Genomic DNA, 18,691 nt, shown 5'->3' on the forward strand with positions numbered 1-18,691 from the left:
CACAGAAGAAACATGAAAAAAACTATGCACAAATGTTACCTTATTTGTGTTTCTTTCATAGATGACATATTATATACACTATTATTATTATTATTATTATTATTATTATTAATTAGCCATTTAGCAGACGCTTTTATCCAAAGCGACTTAGAGACTAGGGGGTGAACTATGCATCACAACTGCTGCTGCAGAGTCACTTATAATAGGACCTCGGTTTTGCATCTCATAAAATCAAACAAATCTAACAGATCTATGGCACATTATGGGTAAAGGCACTAATATTAGCAGTGCTCAAAAAATATAGCTGAAAATCTAAATAAAAACATTTAATAAATATATTTGGGATTTATTTATTTTTCATTTGGCGAGGATGAATATGCTAAAGAAGATCTGCAAAAAAGAATACAGTAGCAAAGTTATTGAAGAAAACACCTACACATGTTAAGCCTATTTGTGTCAAATTATTATAAATAGGTAATTATTAGTAAGTAAGTAAATCACAGAATATGTAGGTTTATAAAGATTTATATAATACCTAATTACTATTTCATTTATTATATCATTCTCAAATCTAGTGTAGTTTTATATATACTGCAAGACTGTTTCTATAACTATTGCAATGTAATATATTGTATTTTTTAAACAATGTTATGATTTTGCTATAATATACATGAATTATTTTCTATTATATATGTACATATTTTATGTTCACTTATGGTTATGCTTAAACAACCCTTAATTTACCATGCACAAAACATAGATACAATCCTGTATTGTACAGTACATAGCAGACACATTCAAACTGAGATTGTGTTTGCTTGAACAAGTTCGTTTTGGTTTTTTTGATCCCTTCCATTAATAATGATTTCAACAAGTCTAGTCATCCTGAGATAGTTTCCTGACGGGTTATCTGGACTCAACAATGACAGCTGTTTAAAACACTACTCACATAAAACAACAATGCAATATCTTAACTGACAATGCATTACCTTCTGAAGCAAAGTCTCCTTAAGGGTAAAATTCTGAAGAAAAGTGCTGGGTGGAGCAGACATGTTTAAGAAATGCTTAAAGCACAGGGAGATGTGAGTGAGAATGGAGAAATATTTGTAACGCACAGTAAAAGCAATGGCAAAAATGATGCACTGTTTAGTGTTTTGTTTCTATTTAAGAAAAGGAACTTTGCGCACTTACATGTGTAGACTAGTACAGTTTTAACAGGCAGTGTGTCAGAGCTAGGATTGGTTCATGTAAACTCAAATGCAGATTATTATTCAGAATTATAAACCATTGCTTTGCATGGTAATTCATTGCACTGATCTGGTATAATTCAGTTTTCAGTATGAAACTGGTTAGTCAGATTTGAAATGTGTTCAGATGCTTTCAATATACAGGCTGCAGTAAAAATAATAATAATAATAATAATAATAATAATAATAATAATAATAATAATAATAATAATAATAATAATAATAATAATAATAATAATATATCATGCTTTGTTGGAACATACTCAGCAATGTACAAATGATGTGTTCTTTTTAATAATTGTGTTTTTGGGACATAGAGTACTAAATAAGCAAATGTTGAGAAATTGTGTTAATACCAAAAGATATATTGGAAATGTTCTACAAACCTTGCACAGCTTGGATAAATATATAGGATGCTTTGCCAGCTTTTTGAATATGATTTGTTTGAGATCCAATTCCCCCAGCATTAGACACAGGTCTAAGGACTGACCAAGGGGTATCATACTCATTACTATGTTACATACAAGTCAAACATTGCTTCATTCGGTTCTATATCCACAGTTTAAACAACATATTTTGGGAAGGAATTGATGGACTTACATATGTGAAAGATAGCCTAATCCCCAGTATGTTGTTTCAACCCCCCTTCCATTTTTCAATATAATGATTGCCTTTGGATGATTTCTAAAACAAGACCTTACATCAAGTCCAGAGCATTGGAATGTCATATCAGAAATCACCAATCAGCCTCTGAGCTGAAATGTAAACACAGCACAGGCACGGTGGCATCGTTTCAGCCTGAAACACTGGTAGTGAATGCTGACCTGATGTCAATGTAATAGACTGGCTTACCATGTGTAAATAGCAGGATAGTTAATGGCACTCTCCCCTGTATTCACTGGCTTCCTAGCTATTTTTCAACTCATTCTCTGCAGGTTTCTAATAACATTTAAATCACAAATCTACAGACGCCTTCCAGATGCAGTGTGTTTAATACCGTTCCATTGCTTTATACTTTAATCTAGTTGACCTTTAAAGCAGCAGGTACTAATACCTATGAAACATCACTTTGAATATATTATTATTATTATTATTATTATTATGTATCTTCAGAATGAAATATCTCCAGAAGCTAATGGTATGTGTTTGGGTATGGATGGCAGAACCGTTGGTAACACTGCGCACGTCATTTCTAGCTAAGATCAGAATTCAGAAAATGCATTTGTCAGATGGTTTTTATTCCTCCTGATAGTATTCTGATAAATATCCAGTTTATCAAGGTTTAGTTAGTGGGCTAAACCATTCTTTTTAATGTCTCCAAGTACATACAGAAGCATTTCATTCATTAAAATTTATTAATTTAAGTTTGCAGTACAAAAAGGGTTCCTTCTTTCCAGTAATGCTTCATCATAGAAAAAAATGAATCAACACACTTATTAATCCTCTCAACTCTTTTTACAGTTTGTTCCAATTAATGGTAACTGTACATTTACAAAAAAGAATAAAAAAGCAAATAAAAAAAACAATATTTATAGCACATGGATATGTGGGGTCATGGAAAAACATATAACACTCCAGCGTAATACTGTAGTTCGAATTGGGATTAGTTGCTACTGTATTCATCGATATTATGGTTTTGATCTGTTAATGCATTTCTCATTTCTCTTTTCTGACCAGTGTGAAATCAGCTGCCTGCATGTTAATCAAAGCTGCTTCTGCACAAGCTTCAAGCTGTTTCGGCATTGATTTGAAAAAAAAAAAAAAAAAATTTGTAGGACTTTTTTAAAAAGAGATATAAAGTCCTATGAAGGAGATACTTTTTTTTTCCAATCATTGCTGAAACAGCTTGAATTTAATTGGCACTAGGATGCTTCTGTATCATACATATAAATTGAAACATTAATAAAAAAAAAAAAAGTAAGTAATTGTACTTATGTGTTTTGAAGCTGATTCACTACCTTTTGCTCCTGTGAAAAGTTTATGCCATTTATAAAAGTAGAGATGTTTTGTTTGTTTGTTTTTTTTATAGTAAATTGAATGTAAGCTTACACTGGAGAAACTGGTGTAAAGATATACAGTGTTGCAAGTACATCCAAATCTGTTTGGTGGAGGCATCTGCACTCAACAAAAACTGCAATCATATATGAGCCTCACATTGAAAAATGAATTCCAGAGGAATATAAATCCAACACTGTGAGAATTTAGCTTTTAGCTGTTAACTTTTTTTTTTTTTTTTCATACTGTCCACTGACACCCACTGACTTGATAATGATCTCAAAATTTGCTTAAATAAACATTTCTAAGTCATCACAAAAAAACAGTACCTCAAAGGATTTAAAGTGCATCTGTCATGTTTTTTTTTTTTTTTTAATTAAAAAATGAAATCAGCAGTATTAAATTTGTTATAAAACTGCAAAAATAAAATGTAAAAAAATGGTTTCTGTGCCCATATTTTGTGATAAAAGTGGATCCTAAGCCACACCCACTGAAAACATTCCATTTGTGCCTAACTCACCTGTGAGGCCGGAGCACGCCACACGCTGCAGAGACAGACAGACATAGTGTGAAAGACAGGGTCTGTGAGGGTAAAGGTAAAATGCGCTTGTGGGGATTGTAGCAATTCCAACTTGTTTGGCCATCGTATCCACAGGTTTCCAAACAAGAAGAGTACGTTTTACAAGCTCAGCTTCCTCAGTCTACCTACGGTCTAAAGTCCTGCTTACAGCACTTTCTCTCTGAGGAAGTTCCCGTTTAGGACCAAAACGTCAGATTTTTAATTTTTTTCTCTTGAGATGATCACTTTTTCTTTTGTATTTAACATGTGAAACAATAAAATATATTTTAGCTTTTAGTAACGAGTGTGGCTCCTTTTTCATGGCTTATTATTATTATTATTATTATTATTATTATGGTTGACCACTACCTAACACTACATCCCCAGGCCCTGTAAATATGGCACATTATGTATATTATGAACAATATGCAATTATATAAGACAAAATATAATATTACGTGAATGATGATTACATTGAATCGCACCACAGAAATGGAATCAAACCTACCATGCAGTGTGCTCCTCCATGCGTTTTCCCGGGTCCAGAGCTCAATCTCCTGGGGCCTGTTTTTCAAAATTTTTAATCCGGATCAAAGTGATCTGGATTTTGTAATGCTGTATTTTGTGATCGAGATTACTTTTATCTGGATCATTTAAATCTGTTTTTTCAGAAAATGTCACTTAAAAACCGTTTTTAAGAGGGCGTTATTTATGATATAAATTTAACAAAATAAATAAGATTGTGGTAATAAAAGAGTAATACAAAACTTTATTTATTTTGTTTTATATATATATATTTTTTATTTTAAGAAAAATCACACAAATCACTTTTAATAGTAGTGCACATATAACACATCAACGGGGTACTTAAGAGACGATTCACTGAATTATCTGCGTGTGGAACCGCCACAGGGATGCAGCATAATTGTTGCCTGTATTGTTTTGCACACCATGATGTATCTTTAGCTGGACCACAACAGGATCGTCTTTGTGGATTAGCAGTGAGGGATGCCATTGTAAAGAACTACTTCTAGGATCCTCCATTAAATACTTGACCATTTATTTTGAAGTACACATTAATATATGTTATATGAATTAAATATGAAATTTCCCCCCACATCTTTATTTCTACATAGCCCACAAACATGCATTTAAAAATAAATAAAATGCTTTTTTTATTAAAGCTATACCACTAAATACTGTTTTCCTTTTTGCTTGCATGGATACAAAACTTAAATATGTAAATATTATAGTAAAACACTCTATTTGGGCATATAGTGTGTGTTTGCTATGACAACTGAAACAAAATATCAACGTTCTATGACCATTTAAATGTCTCGCAGGAAGTTCCAGGCTGTACGGCTGGGACCCTTGTGGCCCAAAATCATTGCCAAAAAGTGGCAACATCAGACTCTCTGTCAAAATTCATGCTCTCTTGATTCCTTGCCATGACTCCCACCACTACGTCACTGCTGGTCTAATCACATTTTTTTCAGGAAGCGTAAACAAATGCCTCACAAAATCCATAATATCTCAGTTGTTTTAAAAAAAAAAAATCATCATTTAAAAAACATTTTGTTTCTCTTGTTGTAAGTATTTATATTACTTAGCTCATTTTTTATAGAAAACATAACAGATGCACTTTAAACCCAAGTAACTTTTTTTTTCATTTTCCAAGATGAAAAATATGAAATATTAATGAACAGCAGATCCACACACAACACTTTTGCTCACAACACTGGTTTTGTTTTGTGTCAGTTTACCAAGCAAGATTAATAAAATGAACAAGCAGATGTGACAAGTCAAATGGAAGCTAGGTTGTATTACACAGAATGCTCCATGAGCTCTCAATTTCTACCTCCTAATGTAGGTTTCAGATTAGCTTCCAACCGTCAGCCGAATGCAGGAATCGGATACCATGCGCCTGTCAAAATTAGGTGGCCTCCTTATGAGTTTATTTTTTTATTTTATTTTACAGTCGAAAGTTGTCTTTGATATTTTCTGACAAAGACTTTCAGATCTCATGTCAGCTGACCTTGAAGTCTCTTCAGAACTTTCTCTCTTTCCAATTTGTACGTGCTCAAGGTTGCTTTGAATTACATTGTCCTCCAGTTACCTCACTGCCTCAGAGACCACACTTGAAGGATAACACCTGTTTGAAGGACAGAGAATTGCCGGAGGAAAACAATCTTCATTAAGTTGAGAAATCAAAGCTGAAGGATAAAAATATAATTTTACCTCTTTCTAATCCCCAGCTTCCAGAGGCGACCCTTGACCCCGGCGCTTGTGTGGTATGCTGAGCAGATCTGGCCTTTTCTTCATTTTCTTGATCCTCCAAACAATAATGAAAACACTACTGTCAGTTCTGCCTTCGGATACTTATCATGGTGAAGGTGGGTAAAACCCACCAAGTGGCAGTAATTAACACCAAGGGTCCTATTTTGAAACCATGCGCAAAGGCAAATTTAATGAAAGAAATTAAATAATTGTAATGGTATATTACTAAAGTTCATTTATTGTAGTTTTGTTCTTTAAATTGTTTTAGAAAACTTGCCTTTGCACTTGTTTCAAAATGAGGCACAGTGGTACATACATTTTAACACACATTAATAGGTTTATTGAGCTTGTATATACACACACACACACACACTATATATATATATATATATATATATATATATATATATATATAGCGCACTGGTTTACAGCTACTAATAAAACTGAGTGTGCTCTTTTATTTCATTTTTTGAGAAGCATGACACAAACTTCTGTAAATGTAAAAATGTTAAATATAAATTAGGATAGTTTATAAGTGTCAAAAGCAGCTTTAAAAAACAGGGCACATCTAAATATTGCCACCTTTTTGCCCATTATTAAACCTGCTTGTGCTTGATCCAAAAGATGACTGATGACTCCGCCCTGCAGCCATACAAACACAGTGGAAAGCAGGCCACGATACAGCAGACTTACCAATTATTTCTGTACAAATTAATTTGGCAACATACTGCTGTAATGATGTCTCTTTAAAGACATTATATTTACCTCTAATTTGTAGCAAATATTGTTTTCTAAATTCAAAGACATTTATATTCAGATCAGAATGTTATTTTTAATATACATTGCATTACCAAAAGCTAAAAGCACATTCATTTGTATGCTCTAGATTTATTAAGCTCTGTACTAATAAAAAGACTCATGAATTCAAGTGCAGGGAATTCAATACACCAGCGTTTATTTTATTGTTCATGGGCTTTTCCGGAACCAAGGCATTAAAACGCAGTGAGCTGCCTTGTAATAATTAAGAGGTTAAATGCCAGTCAGCGCTGGGAGAAAAAAAGAAAAACACGGCCACACAGAAAGATACACTAGCTCTATAAGCCCTTTGGTAGTCGGACAAGGTCACTGGCCAGGGTAACTTTCAGGAAAAGTCAATTTCTCAAGTACCAAAAGCAGGTGGCGTGCTACTCTGCAACTATTTACTGAAACTAAATCAAGGAAGTTAAAAAAGCAAAGGTCATAACCCACAGGAAGAAATGAGGAAAGAATATCCCCTTGTCTGTGTTTTTAACCCCTTTCACCAACAGCCTATTTGCTGTGTATATTGATAGAGCGGCGCAGGCAGTAAATCTAGCAGTAAACCCTTTATCTGCAGCAATTGATATGACACATAGCTGAGCCGAGCTTCATTCTCATCTGATAAATAAAACAACCAAAACAGACTCTTTGTCCAGTTCCTAATTGAGATTCAATTGCAGGACTTTCCAAGAAAAAGAATGTTTTGTTTAACACATTATTAAATGGCTAAAGGTTTTGCATCACCCTATAGAATTAACTCATTTTGCTTCATAAAGTCAAATGAAACCTGCTGAATAATGTAATGTTAACATATTGAATTACATACCGTTTTGTAGTTTTCCATATACTTAACTAAAAACTGACATTTCAAAATCTAACACAAAATACTGTACTACTATTATGGCTTCTGGTAGACTTTTGCAATATCATTTGGTAGTTTATTTGATTACATAATATCAAATAAAATATCTACATTATGTTCATATAGTTTTTTTTTTTTTTTTTTTTGTAATAATGTCTCAATCCTAAAATTCTAGGTGATGCAAAATGTTTGGCCAGAGCTGTATGTATTTTGGTTGCAGTAACTTTGCAGGAGTGCCACTGCACCCTGTCATTAACTCCTGGGCCTCTCAAGCAGAAATGTGCAGAACTGTATGGTGATTTTGTCATGTGGATTAACCTCTACTGGGGCTAGGATGAGACTGTAAACTCATTGTATTTGTGAGTCTGATTTGAACCCAGACCTCCAGCAGGTGAAAGGCTAGTGAATTAGCCAGTTGCTTAAATATGTAATCATTATGCAATGGCATATGCACAATATACAACAATACCTTATTTGATTTTGATAAGTTTTCTTCTGTAATTTAGAAAATAGAATGAATGTGTTATGGACGGGTTGTCATAGTTTGCATTGACAAGAAATAGTTAATTCTAGACATTTATTTTGTTCTGGTCTTAGGCCTTCAAATGTGTCAATCCCATCTTTGAGAAAGGTTAAGTCTGCAGGCTTAAATCACTGCAAAACATAAAATGTTTGAAGCAGCTACTCAAGAAAACGGAATTAGAGAAAAGGACCCCCTAGTTTAGGACACTACGGGAGGCAAAGTGATGGGGCTGACGTTTAGGAAAGTAAATAAACAAACTGGAGAAAGAAAGCACGCAAACTACAGCCAGCACACCTGCAGGAATCTGAGTCAATGTGTTTTATCCCCAGGCAAGCCACATTGGTTCACTTTTCACCACCACTGACCATGTTAACCAAAGCAGCTGGTGACATTGCTTGGCCTGCAGCAAGGTCACAGTTGAGACCAAAGGGAACAGAGAAAGGATTGTTTTTCATCTTGTAGCAAAAACACGGCCGAAAGTCCTTTTGAATCCCAGCTGCAGCCACCCCCTCCAGCTGACAGCCTGCCCTGAAATGAACACTACAAAAGCCTGCCTTCCCCAACAGCCTAACAGCTACTCTTCCATTCCACTTGGCTACCTTTATCGGCACTTTTTAACAAGGCTTGAACTTCATGGAGACCTTGAGTGTGCCGAAGCTTCAGCTCTTGGTACTGTACGATGAAGTGTGAAGGACATTCCGGCAATGCCGATTCAGGTTTCCAGATTAGTTACAATCTGGGAAATGATCAATGTTAATTGTTCTGTATTGTTTTGGTTTACACAGTCATTTCATTTGATCTGATCACACATTCATACCATTCAAACTACCAGTCCCACATGGTCTATTTTAGGTGACAAGTGCAAAGTATTAGCATACTGTTAAATAGGACAGCAATGCATTTACCAGTATGTTCATGCTTTATGAATACAGCCCTATGTATTTTATATAATGAAAGAATAGGAAAAGCAGAGTATTTAACCCCTCTTAAAAGCAGTTATATTATTTACCAAGAAACATTTATAGACAGAAAAGAAAATACATTTTCTCAGTTTTCTAGGAAAAAAAGAAGAGATTCTGCAAAATCTGGAACCCATTTACAATGAGTTAATAATAGCATACTATTCTAAATTATCAACCACCCCACAACCAGTGAATTCATGCAAGTACACAATGTTTTTTAGTGTATATGTGTGCAATTATATCCAGTTTATTATGAGTAATAGTATTATTAGTAGTAGCTGTGGTCTTATAATGTTGTATACTGACAGTTTTCACATGTTAATTGCCTTGTATAATGTTCCAAATCTATAATGTTGATGTGCAAGAAACATGGTACATACTGTAGCTCCCCTCACCTAAACATCAAAACCTCCTTTTAAATATTCACAGATTTCACCTGCTACTTTTGTTCAAAGCCTCTCAGAAAACGTGTAAATAAATATAGTTGTACCTGGAATATAATAATAAGTTGTATCAAATGAATTAAAAGAAAAAACCCTACCTTCACACTGCATAGCAGTCCTGTGTAACCCTCTTTATTAGTTCCCAAAAACGACTTCCTGTTCATGACAATTCCTTTTTCTTTTTACATTAAAATATTTTTCTTGCAATGGACTCCAAGCCATCTATTATCCAGTGTTGTTGTTGTTATTATTGTTATTAAACATACAGCAAATATAATTGAAACGGTTTATATAAAAAAGACTTTGCTTTAACTTTGGTTGTTTTGCATAAGGGCTGGAATGCAAGCGTACCTGAAACAAATTTCTATAACAGGATTGTATTAAATTAAAATAAAATGCCTCCCAGGCTAATAGGCTTTGAGTGCAAACATCAAAGGTGTGTGTGTGTTTTCTTCTTAAAAATACTGTGTCTATATTGCTGTCTTAAACGTGTTGCATTTTTCTACTCTGATGCATTATGAGCATCAACAATTTACTCAAAGCCTCCACTAGTATTTTCTACTATTATAACAACCTTGACTTGTATAAAGAACGAAAAACATTGAGTGAAATAGCTCACAGCACTTGATTTTCAAGGTGTGGTATCCGAAGCATAATCAACAAGTACAGAGAAACATCAGCTGTAATTGACAAACCCAGGACTGGAAGACCCAAAAAGCTATCTAACAAGGATGAGCAGTACTTGAAGATAATATCCTTAAGGAATAGAAAGAAGACAAGTGTTGAATTGACAACAGAACTGGCAGAAGGCGCAGGTGTCGTTGTCCATCAAATCAACAGTACGAAGGTCAGTCTTGAATCAGGACTTAAAGGATGTGTTGCAGTAAGAATACCTCTGTTAAGAAAGTGGAACAAGAACACAGAAATTGGAGTGTGAAACAATGGTCAAAGGTGCTTTGTACTGTTGATGGATGGACAACGACACCTCGCCTTCTGCCAGTTCTTTTGTCAATTCAACGCTTGTCTTCTTTCTATTGCTTAAGAATATTATCTTCAAGTATTGCTCACCCTTGTTAGCTTTTTGGGTCTTCCAGTCCTGGGTTTGTCAATTACAGATGATGTTTCTCTGTACTTATTGATGATGTGAGCTATTTCACTCAATGTTTTTCCTTTTTAATCAAATAAAGGTTGTTATAATAGTAGAAAACATTAGTGGGGGCTTTGAGTAAATTGTTGATGCTCATAATGCATCAGAGGAGAAAAATGCAACATGTCTATAAGACTTTTGCACAGCAGTGTGTGTATATATATATATATATATATATATATATATATATATATATATATATATATATATATATATCAAACCAAGTGCAATGTAGAAAGTAAGGGGTCTGGTTCCCAATCCCACCTCATTGCCACTTCAAGTCACCCAGCTCAGACTGGAGAACCAGGGTCTCAACCTAGCAATCAAACCTTATGGGTGATATTTAATTAAGCCATTGCAAACATTATTATTATTATTATTATTATTATTATTATTATTATTATTATTATTATTATTATTATTATTATTATTATTAAGAAATTGTTATAAAACATACAACTTTATTAATTAAAACCACTGTTTGTTTATATTCATACTTATACATACAATATTCAGTAGTAATTCATTTAACTTTTTAAATTTAAACAACAATTCATTGTAAATGTCTTTTGTGTTACATTATAACACCTCCTTGCCCAGCAAATTATTAGATTGGCCAAAATAATTATAGTCTTGTGCCAATTAAAAATAAAAAGAAAAAATTGTGAACACATACAACTGGCTAGATTCTCAAAATTGTAATAAGCGCAATTTTTTCGGAACAGAAAATCATGGCCAATACAGTTACCAAACCAGAAATAAACAACATTTAATTGAGGAGCTTGTAAACATTCTTCTTGATTTCAGAATTGTAATTACAATTGTAATTGTGCTAATGATGATTTGGAGTAAATAGCTTTCGGAATCTGGCTCAATAATTTTTTTATTAATTCTGTATAGCTCTCATTTTCAATAATTGTTGCAAAAACAACTTTTTGGTATTTAATCAAAGAACACGTTTTCATTTTCAATTATAAAGTGCTATAATATTATGAAGCCCATTGTATAACATCGCCTGGTGTGTGTAATTTCCCTTTGATATGAAACAGCACCTCTTTTAACATTAGGTCCCTGTGTCTAGAAGTATAAAACAAAAATGCAGAAGCTGATTAATCATGTGCCACTGCACTTTACATCTTGTAAAAACACAAAGTCAACGCTTCATTAAGGTAATGGAAATGACAGGCGAGCTAAAGCTAGGTTTCAGAAATGAAGGTGATCATTGTTGACTTATCCTCTATATCAAAGTAATTTAATGATTATAGAGACACAAACAGCTACACTGGGATCTTTGCATCTGTTAGCATAGATTTGATTAGGTCTGCGCAAGTGTACCAGATTAAACCGTCTAGTTTGTGAAATTCAAGCCACCTGGATATTATAACAACATCAATAAGAATAATACTCCTTCTCCAAATGAGTAAATCCAAGATATATTAAAAAAGGGATTAATTAATAATGAGTCCCAGGTAGGCAAAACAAACATCTGTCAATGCATTATGTTATCAAATGGTCTTTTGGAACTAATGTTTAGACATCACTATAAACTAAACACCCATCTGAGCCCACGTTTCATTCAATAAAGTGCTGCTGTCTCATGTTTATACAGTAAATAGTATCAAATGTAAAACAGACTTGAAGATCAATAAGAAATGTATTTTGGCAGATAAAGTTGCAGTGGTTTGACTAATAAATTAATTTACTGTTCCTAATTTAGTTCATTCTTATAATCCAAGGACATTTCTTTTCGTTATTTTGTGTAGGAATGATCCAATGGTGTGTGTTAATCTATTTTAATGGAGCGCATTTGTATTAACAACCCTTTTCCAAAATTCAGTCCAAAATTAAACATTATAGGAGATATACACAAATGATATTTCCTCAACGGCCCTTGAATGTTGATTTGAAAATGTGATCATTTTATCAGAGCTTACAACAATGACACAGGCATTCTGCAAAACATTTGCCTCTTTAAAGTTTTAACTTTAGAATTTATAACTGCGTGTTGAAAGTGCTGAAATTTAAGCCTAACCGCTTACAGATATCATTTAGAGATTCATATCAAGTGTAATACTTCTTTCTGACTTTTCTATGACATTATGAAGGCTGCACCCTACACTAGTGCGACTACCATTAGTTGATGTTTCCAAAGCAGAACCCGAAAGGTGGGGTTGTCCTTTTGTGATGTTCAGCTGATCAATCATGTCTATTATACAGAATAAACATATCAAGGTATTTTTATTGACTTAAACAATGACAGATCTTACTGCTGCTGCCCTAAAAGTTATATTTTCTGCAAAATTCATTTGACTGCATTTAAAATACATGTGGAAATGTTAATAACTAAAACAGACATTGCTGTGTTTGAAAAAAATATTTCAGTTATTTCACCTAATGTACACCCAACCAATTAATCAAATTACTGTCACAAAACCTCACAGTTTATCTTATAAACATCTTGACCTTATAAGAAACATTGACATTTTTTGCTTTTTATAACCAAAACTAGGCATTTTAAAAACAAAACTATGTAAATCAAACTCAACAAATGTCTGTAGATTTTGTTTGGTAATTACAAATAAAATTAACCACATTTCCACTAACTTGTCCTGAACACTGTGGCCCATAGGGGGCGCTGTCCATCCCTGATTTACACAAAGTCACATTAACGAACATCATGCTGCATGCTGCTCTGTGGACTAGCACAGACAACTTGCTTACTTTAGAACAAAGAACCAGCCTTGGAATCAAGAACTCTGAGGAACTTGCAGTGATGATGCTTCAATCAGCTATTCGAGAATGGATGCTGCAATTGAAGCAAATGAAAATCAAATGTAACAGCTATGGATTGAAGCCTCGAAATATTGGACAGAGTGGAAGTCGTGACAATGTACAGTTCATACGGCGCATCCTTTTCTTCCCCTCCTCATCTTCCCCCTCCTCTGATCTCTCAATCTCCATTCCTCTGGAATCTACCATGCTCTCTCCTTCCTCCTCAGCCAAGAACCTGGACCCCTGCCTCTCCTACTCCCAGGAAATCTCCACTCTAGCACGCACCTGTCAGTTCTTCCTGAGCAACATACGAAGAATCCGACCCTTCCTCACCAACTACTCCATGCAACTCCTCGTCCAGGCCCTGGTACTCTCCCGCCTAGACTACTGCAACTCCCTCCTGGCTGTCCTCCCTGCGTCCACTACCCGTCCGTTCCAGCTCATCCAGAACTCCGCTGCTCGCCTGGTGTTCTCTCTGCCTCACTTCTCCCACACTACTCCACTGCTCCGCTCACTCCACTGGCTCCCCATCACCTCTCGCATCCAGTTCAAGACTTGTACTTGCCTACCGATGCCTTGACCAGACTGCACCCAGTTACCTCCAGACCCTCATCTCTCCATACACCCCCCACCAAACTCTCCGCTCCGCCTGCACTAGAAGACTGGCTGTACGTCCTCTACGCTCCCCTTCCTCCATAGCCCACTCCCGCTCCTTCTCCACCCTCGCCCCGCAGTGGTGGATTGACCTTCCTATGGATGTCAGGACTGCCCAGTCCCTGACCACCTTCCGGCACCTCCTCAAGACACACCTATTCAGACAACACCTGTAAAACTCAACTCTCCTTCTGGACAATATAGCACTCTGCCTTTAATGCATTTTAATTTGCAATTATCTGCTCCCTATTTTACTGTAGTTAATCCTGCACTCAACCCAATCTGTAGTAATTTGTATTTCACTTGCACTCGTATCTAATCCTGATGTATCTATCAACACTTATCTGCTCTCAAACTGCCCGATATCAAATTATACTGTGTTTTGTATGTGCTCTTTTAGGCCTGACATCGCTGTATTTTGTATCTTGCTCTTAATTGTACTGTAATTCTTGATATGTATTTTGTATACAACTGTAAGTTGCCCTGGGTAAGGGTGTCTGCTAAGAAATAAATAATAATATAGGAAAACCTACCTAAATCTACTCAACCAGTTCTCATTCTGCATCACATAGGCCAGCAATATGCAAACAAGTGCATGCCATAAGAAGTATGCAAAGTTATCTGACATACAAGCAGTCCAAAATTAAACATTATAGGAGATATACACAAATGATATTTCCTCAACGGCCCTTGAATGTTGATTTGAAAATGTGATCATTTTATCAGAGCTTACAACAATGACACAGGCATTCTGCAAAACATTTGCCTCTTTAAAGTTTTAACTTTAGAATTTATAACTGCGTGTTGAAAGTGCTGAAATTTAAGCCTAACCGCTTACAGATATCATTTAGAGATTCATATCAAGTGTAATACTTCTTTCTGACTTTTCTATGACATTATGAAGGCTGCACCCTACACTAGTGCGACTACCATTAGTTGATGTTTCCAAAGCAGAACCCGAAAGGTGGGGTTGTCCGAGGTCAAAGCCAGCATGGTATTCATGTTGCCAATGAGCACCTCATTTACTCTCTTTGAGAAAGGCTTGACTGTAGGGCAGACCCACAATCCTGTACGGAAACACATGCAGGTGCTGACCTCCTTTGCCTTCAAACATCTTGAAACCACTAAACTCCAGTGGAATGTGAAGAGAAACATGGGTTTTACCGATCCAAGTGAACACTTGCGAAAATATAAACCAATAAGAACTCCTTTTCTCTGCTCCAGTTTTGTATAGTGCACCTTTGGAAGAGTGATGGTTATTTTGATTAGCCTCAGGGATTGTGAAAGCACCATTGTCACTTCATAAAAAATAAATGCTTTATTATTATTATTATTATTATTATTATTATTATTATTATTATTATTATTATTATTATTATTATTATTATTACTACAATAGTCGTTGGCTTGGCAATTACATTTTTTAAGACTTGAATTAAGTTTGAGTTCATGCATATTCAAACAAATAGCATTTTAGCACTTGCATAGTTCTATTGGATTGCATTTTAACAATGAATTGGTAAGATGTGGTCGTCAACTAATTGTATAATGTCGTTAATTCAAGGTTAGACCACTGACAGTAAATTGTACAAGTGCTACCTTTTACTGTATAAGGGCCATTCAGTAATTCACTGTGTTCAATATTTCAGCGTTTTTTGATATGTATGTCAGATAGCGAAATAAAGTGAGAGCGCTGTATTTATTTATTACATAGTGGTTTTCTGTTTATCAGTTGCTTCTGTAATGGTTATTTCCTTTGAGATCTAGATACACCTTGAGTATATAATGCGTATATATTATATTATATGTGAATGCATATAACATGCTGCATAAATATTGATTTTGGTCAAGGTTGATCAAATGTTACCTAACCCCTGAGGAAATCATACTGTCAGCACATCAAAGAGAATCAATAATACACTTTTAAATCTGGTTTAAAGTTTTCTTTGAATCAAATAAATTGCACTTTTTATATAGGAATACTAATAATGATCCTTACCAAAAATAAAATAAATAAATAGGAATAAAAAATATGGACAGATTCCAAAACCCTGTCATTATGAAATAAATCACTGCACTCTTTTGTAATATTTCAGTTTTGCACACAGGTAAAAATAACTCATTCTCAGATCTTTTACTACAATGTAATTTGCCTCAAACTCTAGTAAAAAAAAAAAATTAGTACCACACACAAGGATCAAAATGCCAAGCTGCAAGCCTATTCACCTTTACTGCTTTATATAAACTATTTATTTGAATTGAATGTTTACATCTGCTGTGTCATTTGATAAAACTTATTTTGTATTGATTTATGTGCTGCGTGATGCTTTACTGTAGTCTATTATAATCTTAAAGTATTACAGAACAGCCTGCAGTGTTTACAAGAAATTACATTTACATTTCTCCACGTTTACTAGGAGAAAGATAATTTCTTTTGAAGGATCATAGTCTATCCAGATCATGCTCCCTCCTACAACAATGCTGGTTTGCTGCTCCCGCAATACTTCACACATTTCAATCAGAGGACCAGCATTGTTACAGGACGGAGCATGGTCTGGATACACTGCAATGTTTAAAAACAACATCAATTCCAAAAAATATCTTTCTCCTGGCGAACACTCAAGTAAATGTTGAGAAATATAAACATTTAGAGTTGTTTTCAGTAATATCTCATTCAAAAAGAGCGTATAGTATTAGGCATAGTATTGACTGAGATTTTAATCAATCAGGGACAACCTCAAAAACAAGCTTTCAAGATTCCCAGGCCTCTAGTTAACTAATCACACCCAATAAGCAAAACACAAAAAAAGTCAGATTCTGAATCTGTAGCATAGCTCAAAATTCAGTTAGACTGAAACATTAATTTGGTGATGGGAACTGGTATAGTCTGTATAATTGATAGGCTCCTTAACGCTGACAACTAAAAAGTGTTTAATCATCAACACAGCTTGCTAGCCTTCTTTCCTAATTGCCATTCACGTACAATGGAAAGTCTGATACCATTGTCACTTTCTACAGGGCACATGCAAATAAAAAAATAAAAAAGGGTAACCTAAAACTGCACCAGACAAATGAAGATTAATGAGAAAAGTTGAAAAGAACCTCATTAGAGAACGATTATTATTTCTCTTGCATCAGATAGCTTTCAACAAAATAGCCTTAATAGCATTTCTTTTTTTTTTTTTTTTTTTTTTAAGGTTTCACAACAAGCCCATGCAGATGTTTGAGTTTGCCTTTAGGTTGAACACATCCATCGCAGCTGACATGTTTACTCTTTATTAGGTTTCTTTGTCGTTCTTCAAGGTAATCAATTAAGCTAATTGCAGAATGTAGATAGAAAATATTACAGTCCACTCTCACAGATGGGTATGGGGGTCAGCCTTTCACCTTTCAGCTGCCAAACTAAACAGAACACTATGTCTACTGATGTGTCAACCTAGAAATGACAACTTTACAGCTTTTTCTAGCTGAGACAGCCTTTGAAGTCACGGGTAATCTGCATTCCCCTGTGCTAATATTTTATAGAAATACATCTGTATGAAAATTGTTACACTCTAAATAGAAACTACAGGAAAAACAGAATTACCAATTGACTGAGCAGGTCTTAATAAAGATCAGAGTTAGTCTGCTTGTGATATAGCTGTTTTACGATCGCCCTAAAACATTTCCGGAAAGGTTAAGGGAGCTTTGAAAAAGTACACTGTATTATGGTATGTTATCGTGCTGATGCAGAGAGCATATCAAAACAAGGCTGTGGGGATCAAATGGGGATTGATTTTATTCTTAATACAAGGGCGGTAAAACATGACTCACGTGGATCTGGGTAACGGATATCCAATTGCTGACTGTACACACACAGGGCGCTAAACTTTATGGTGCATTTAATGTGTTTGCAATTAATGTGCACGTTAATGATTTCCATATTTACTTTTAAAATTGTATTCATTATCGCGCGAAATAGTGGGCATATTATGGTGCGCACTAATTTTACGGTACCATATAGTAATCAGAATGAATATGTGATTTGTATGGTAATGTATGATCATGTGTTTAAATGAGGCACCCCCTCTGAACAATGAGATGAGCTTCACTCACACTTACTTACAAAAAGGATGATAATTGTATTGTGCACATTAAAGCGAGCGATAATTAGTTTGTTTGGACACCAGACTTTAAATATACTACTTCACACAAAACAAATAATGGAGGAAATAGAAGAGTATAAAAAAGAGGTCAGTATATAATGCTAAGTCTCAATATTTAACTTATATTCCAAAATATAACATTTTTTAACAGCACTGACAAAAAATAAATAAAAAATACTGACAAGCTGTGAAAATGCAAAATAGTAAACAGTACCACTTTTGAAATGTACGTTTTTATGACTTCTGTCCGGACGCTTGATAACAATGCTCATTACATGTTCTAATTCTGCAACTTCTCCACATAATG

The 18,691-nt window shown here is 34.7% G+C and overlaps 1 protein-coding gene across 3 annotated transcripts in view; it reads right to left on the reverse strand.

The window, feature by feature from the left end:
* Positions 1-18,691, reverse strand: part of LOC117418540 (uncharacterized) — a 133,276-nt gene that overhangs the window by 47,927 nt on the left and 66,658 nt on the right. For all 3 annotated transcript variants that reach the window (XM_059035714.1, XM_034031699.3, XM_059035715.1), the window contains one exon: positions 6,040-6,133. In XM_059035714.1, the coding sequence (XP_058891697.1) occupies positions 6,040-6,133 (94 nt within the window). The remainder of the gene's footprint in view (positions 1-6,039; positions 6,134-18,691) is intronic.

Source organism: Acipenser ruthenus, chromosome 13 (genome assembly GCF_902713425.1).
Source record: "Acipenser ruthenus chromosome 13, fAciRut3.2 maternal haplotype, whole genome shotgun sequence".
Lineage (NCBI taxonomy): Eukaryota > Metazoa > Chordata > Actinopteri > Acipenseriformes > Acipenseridae > Acipenser > Acipenser ruthenus.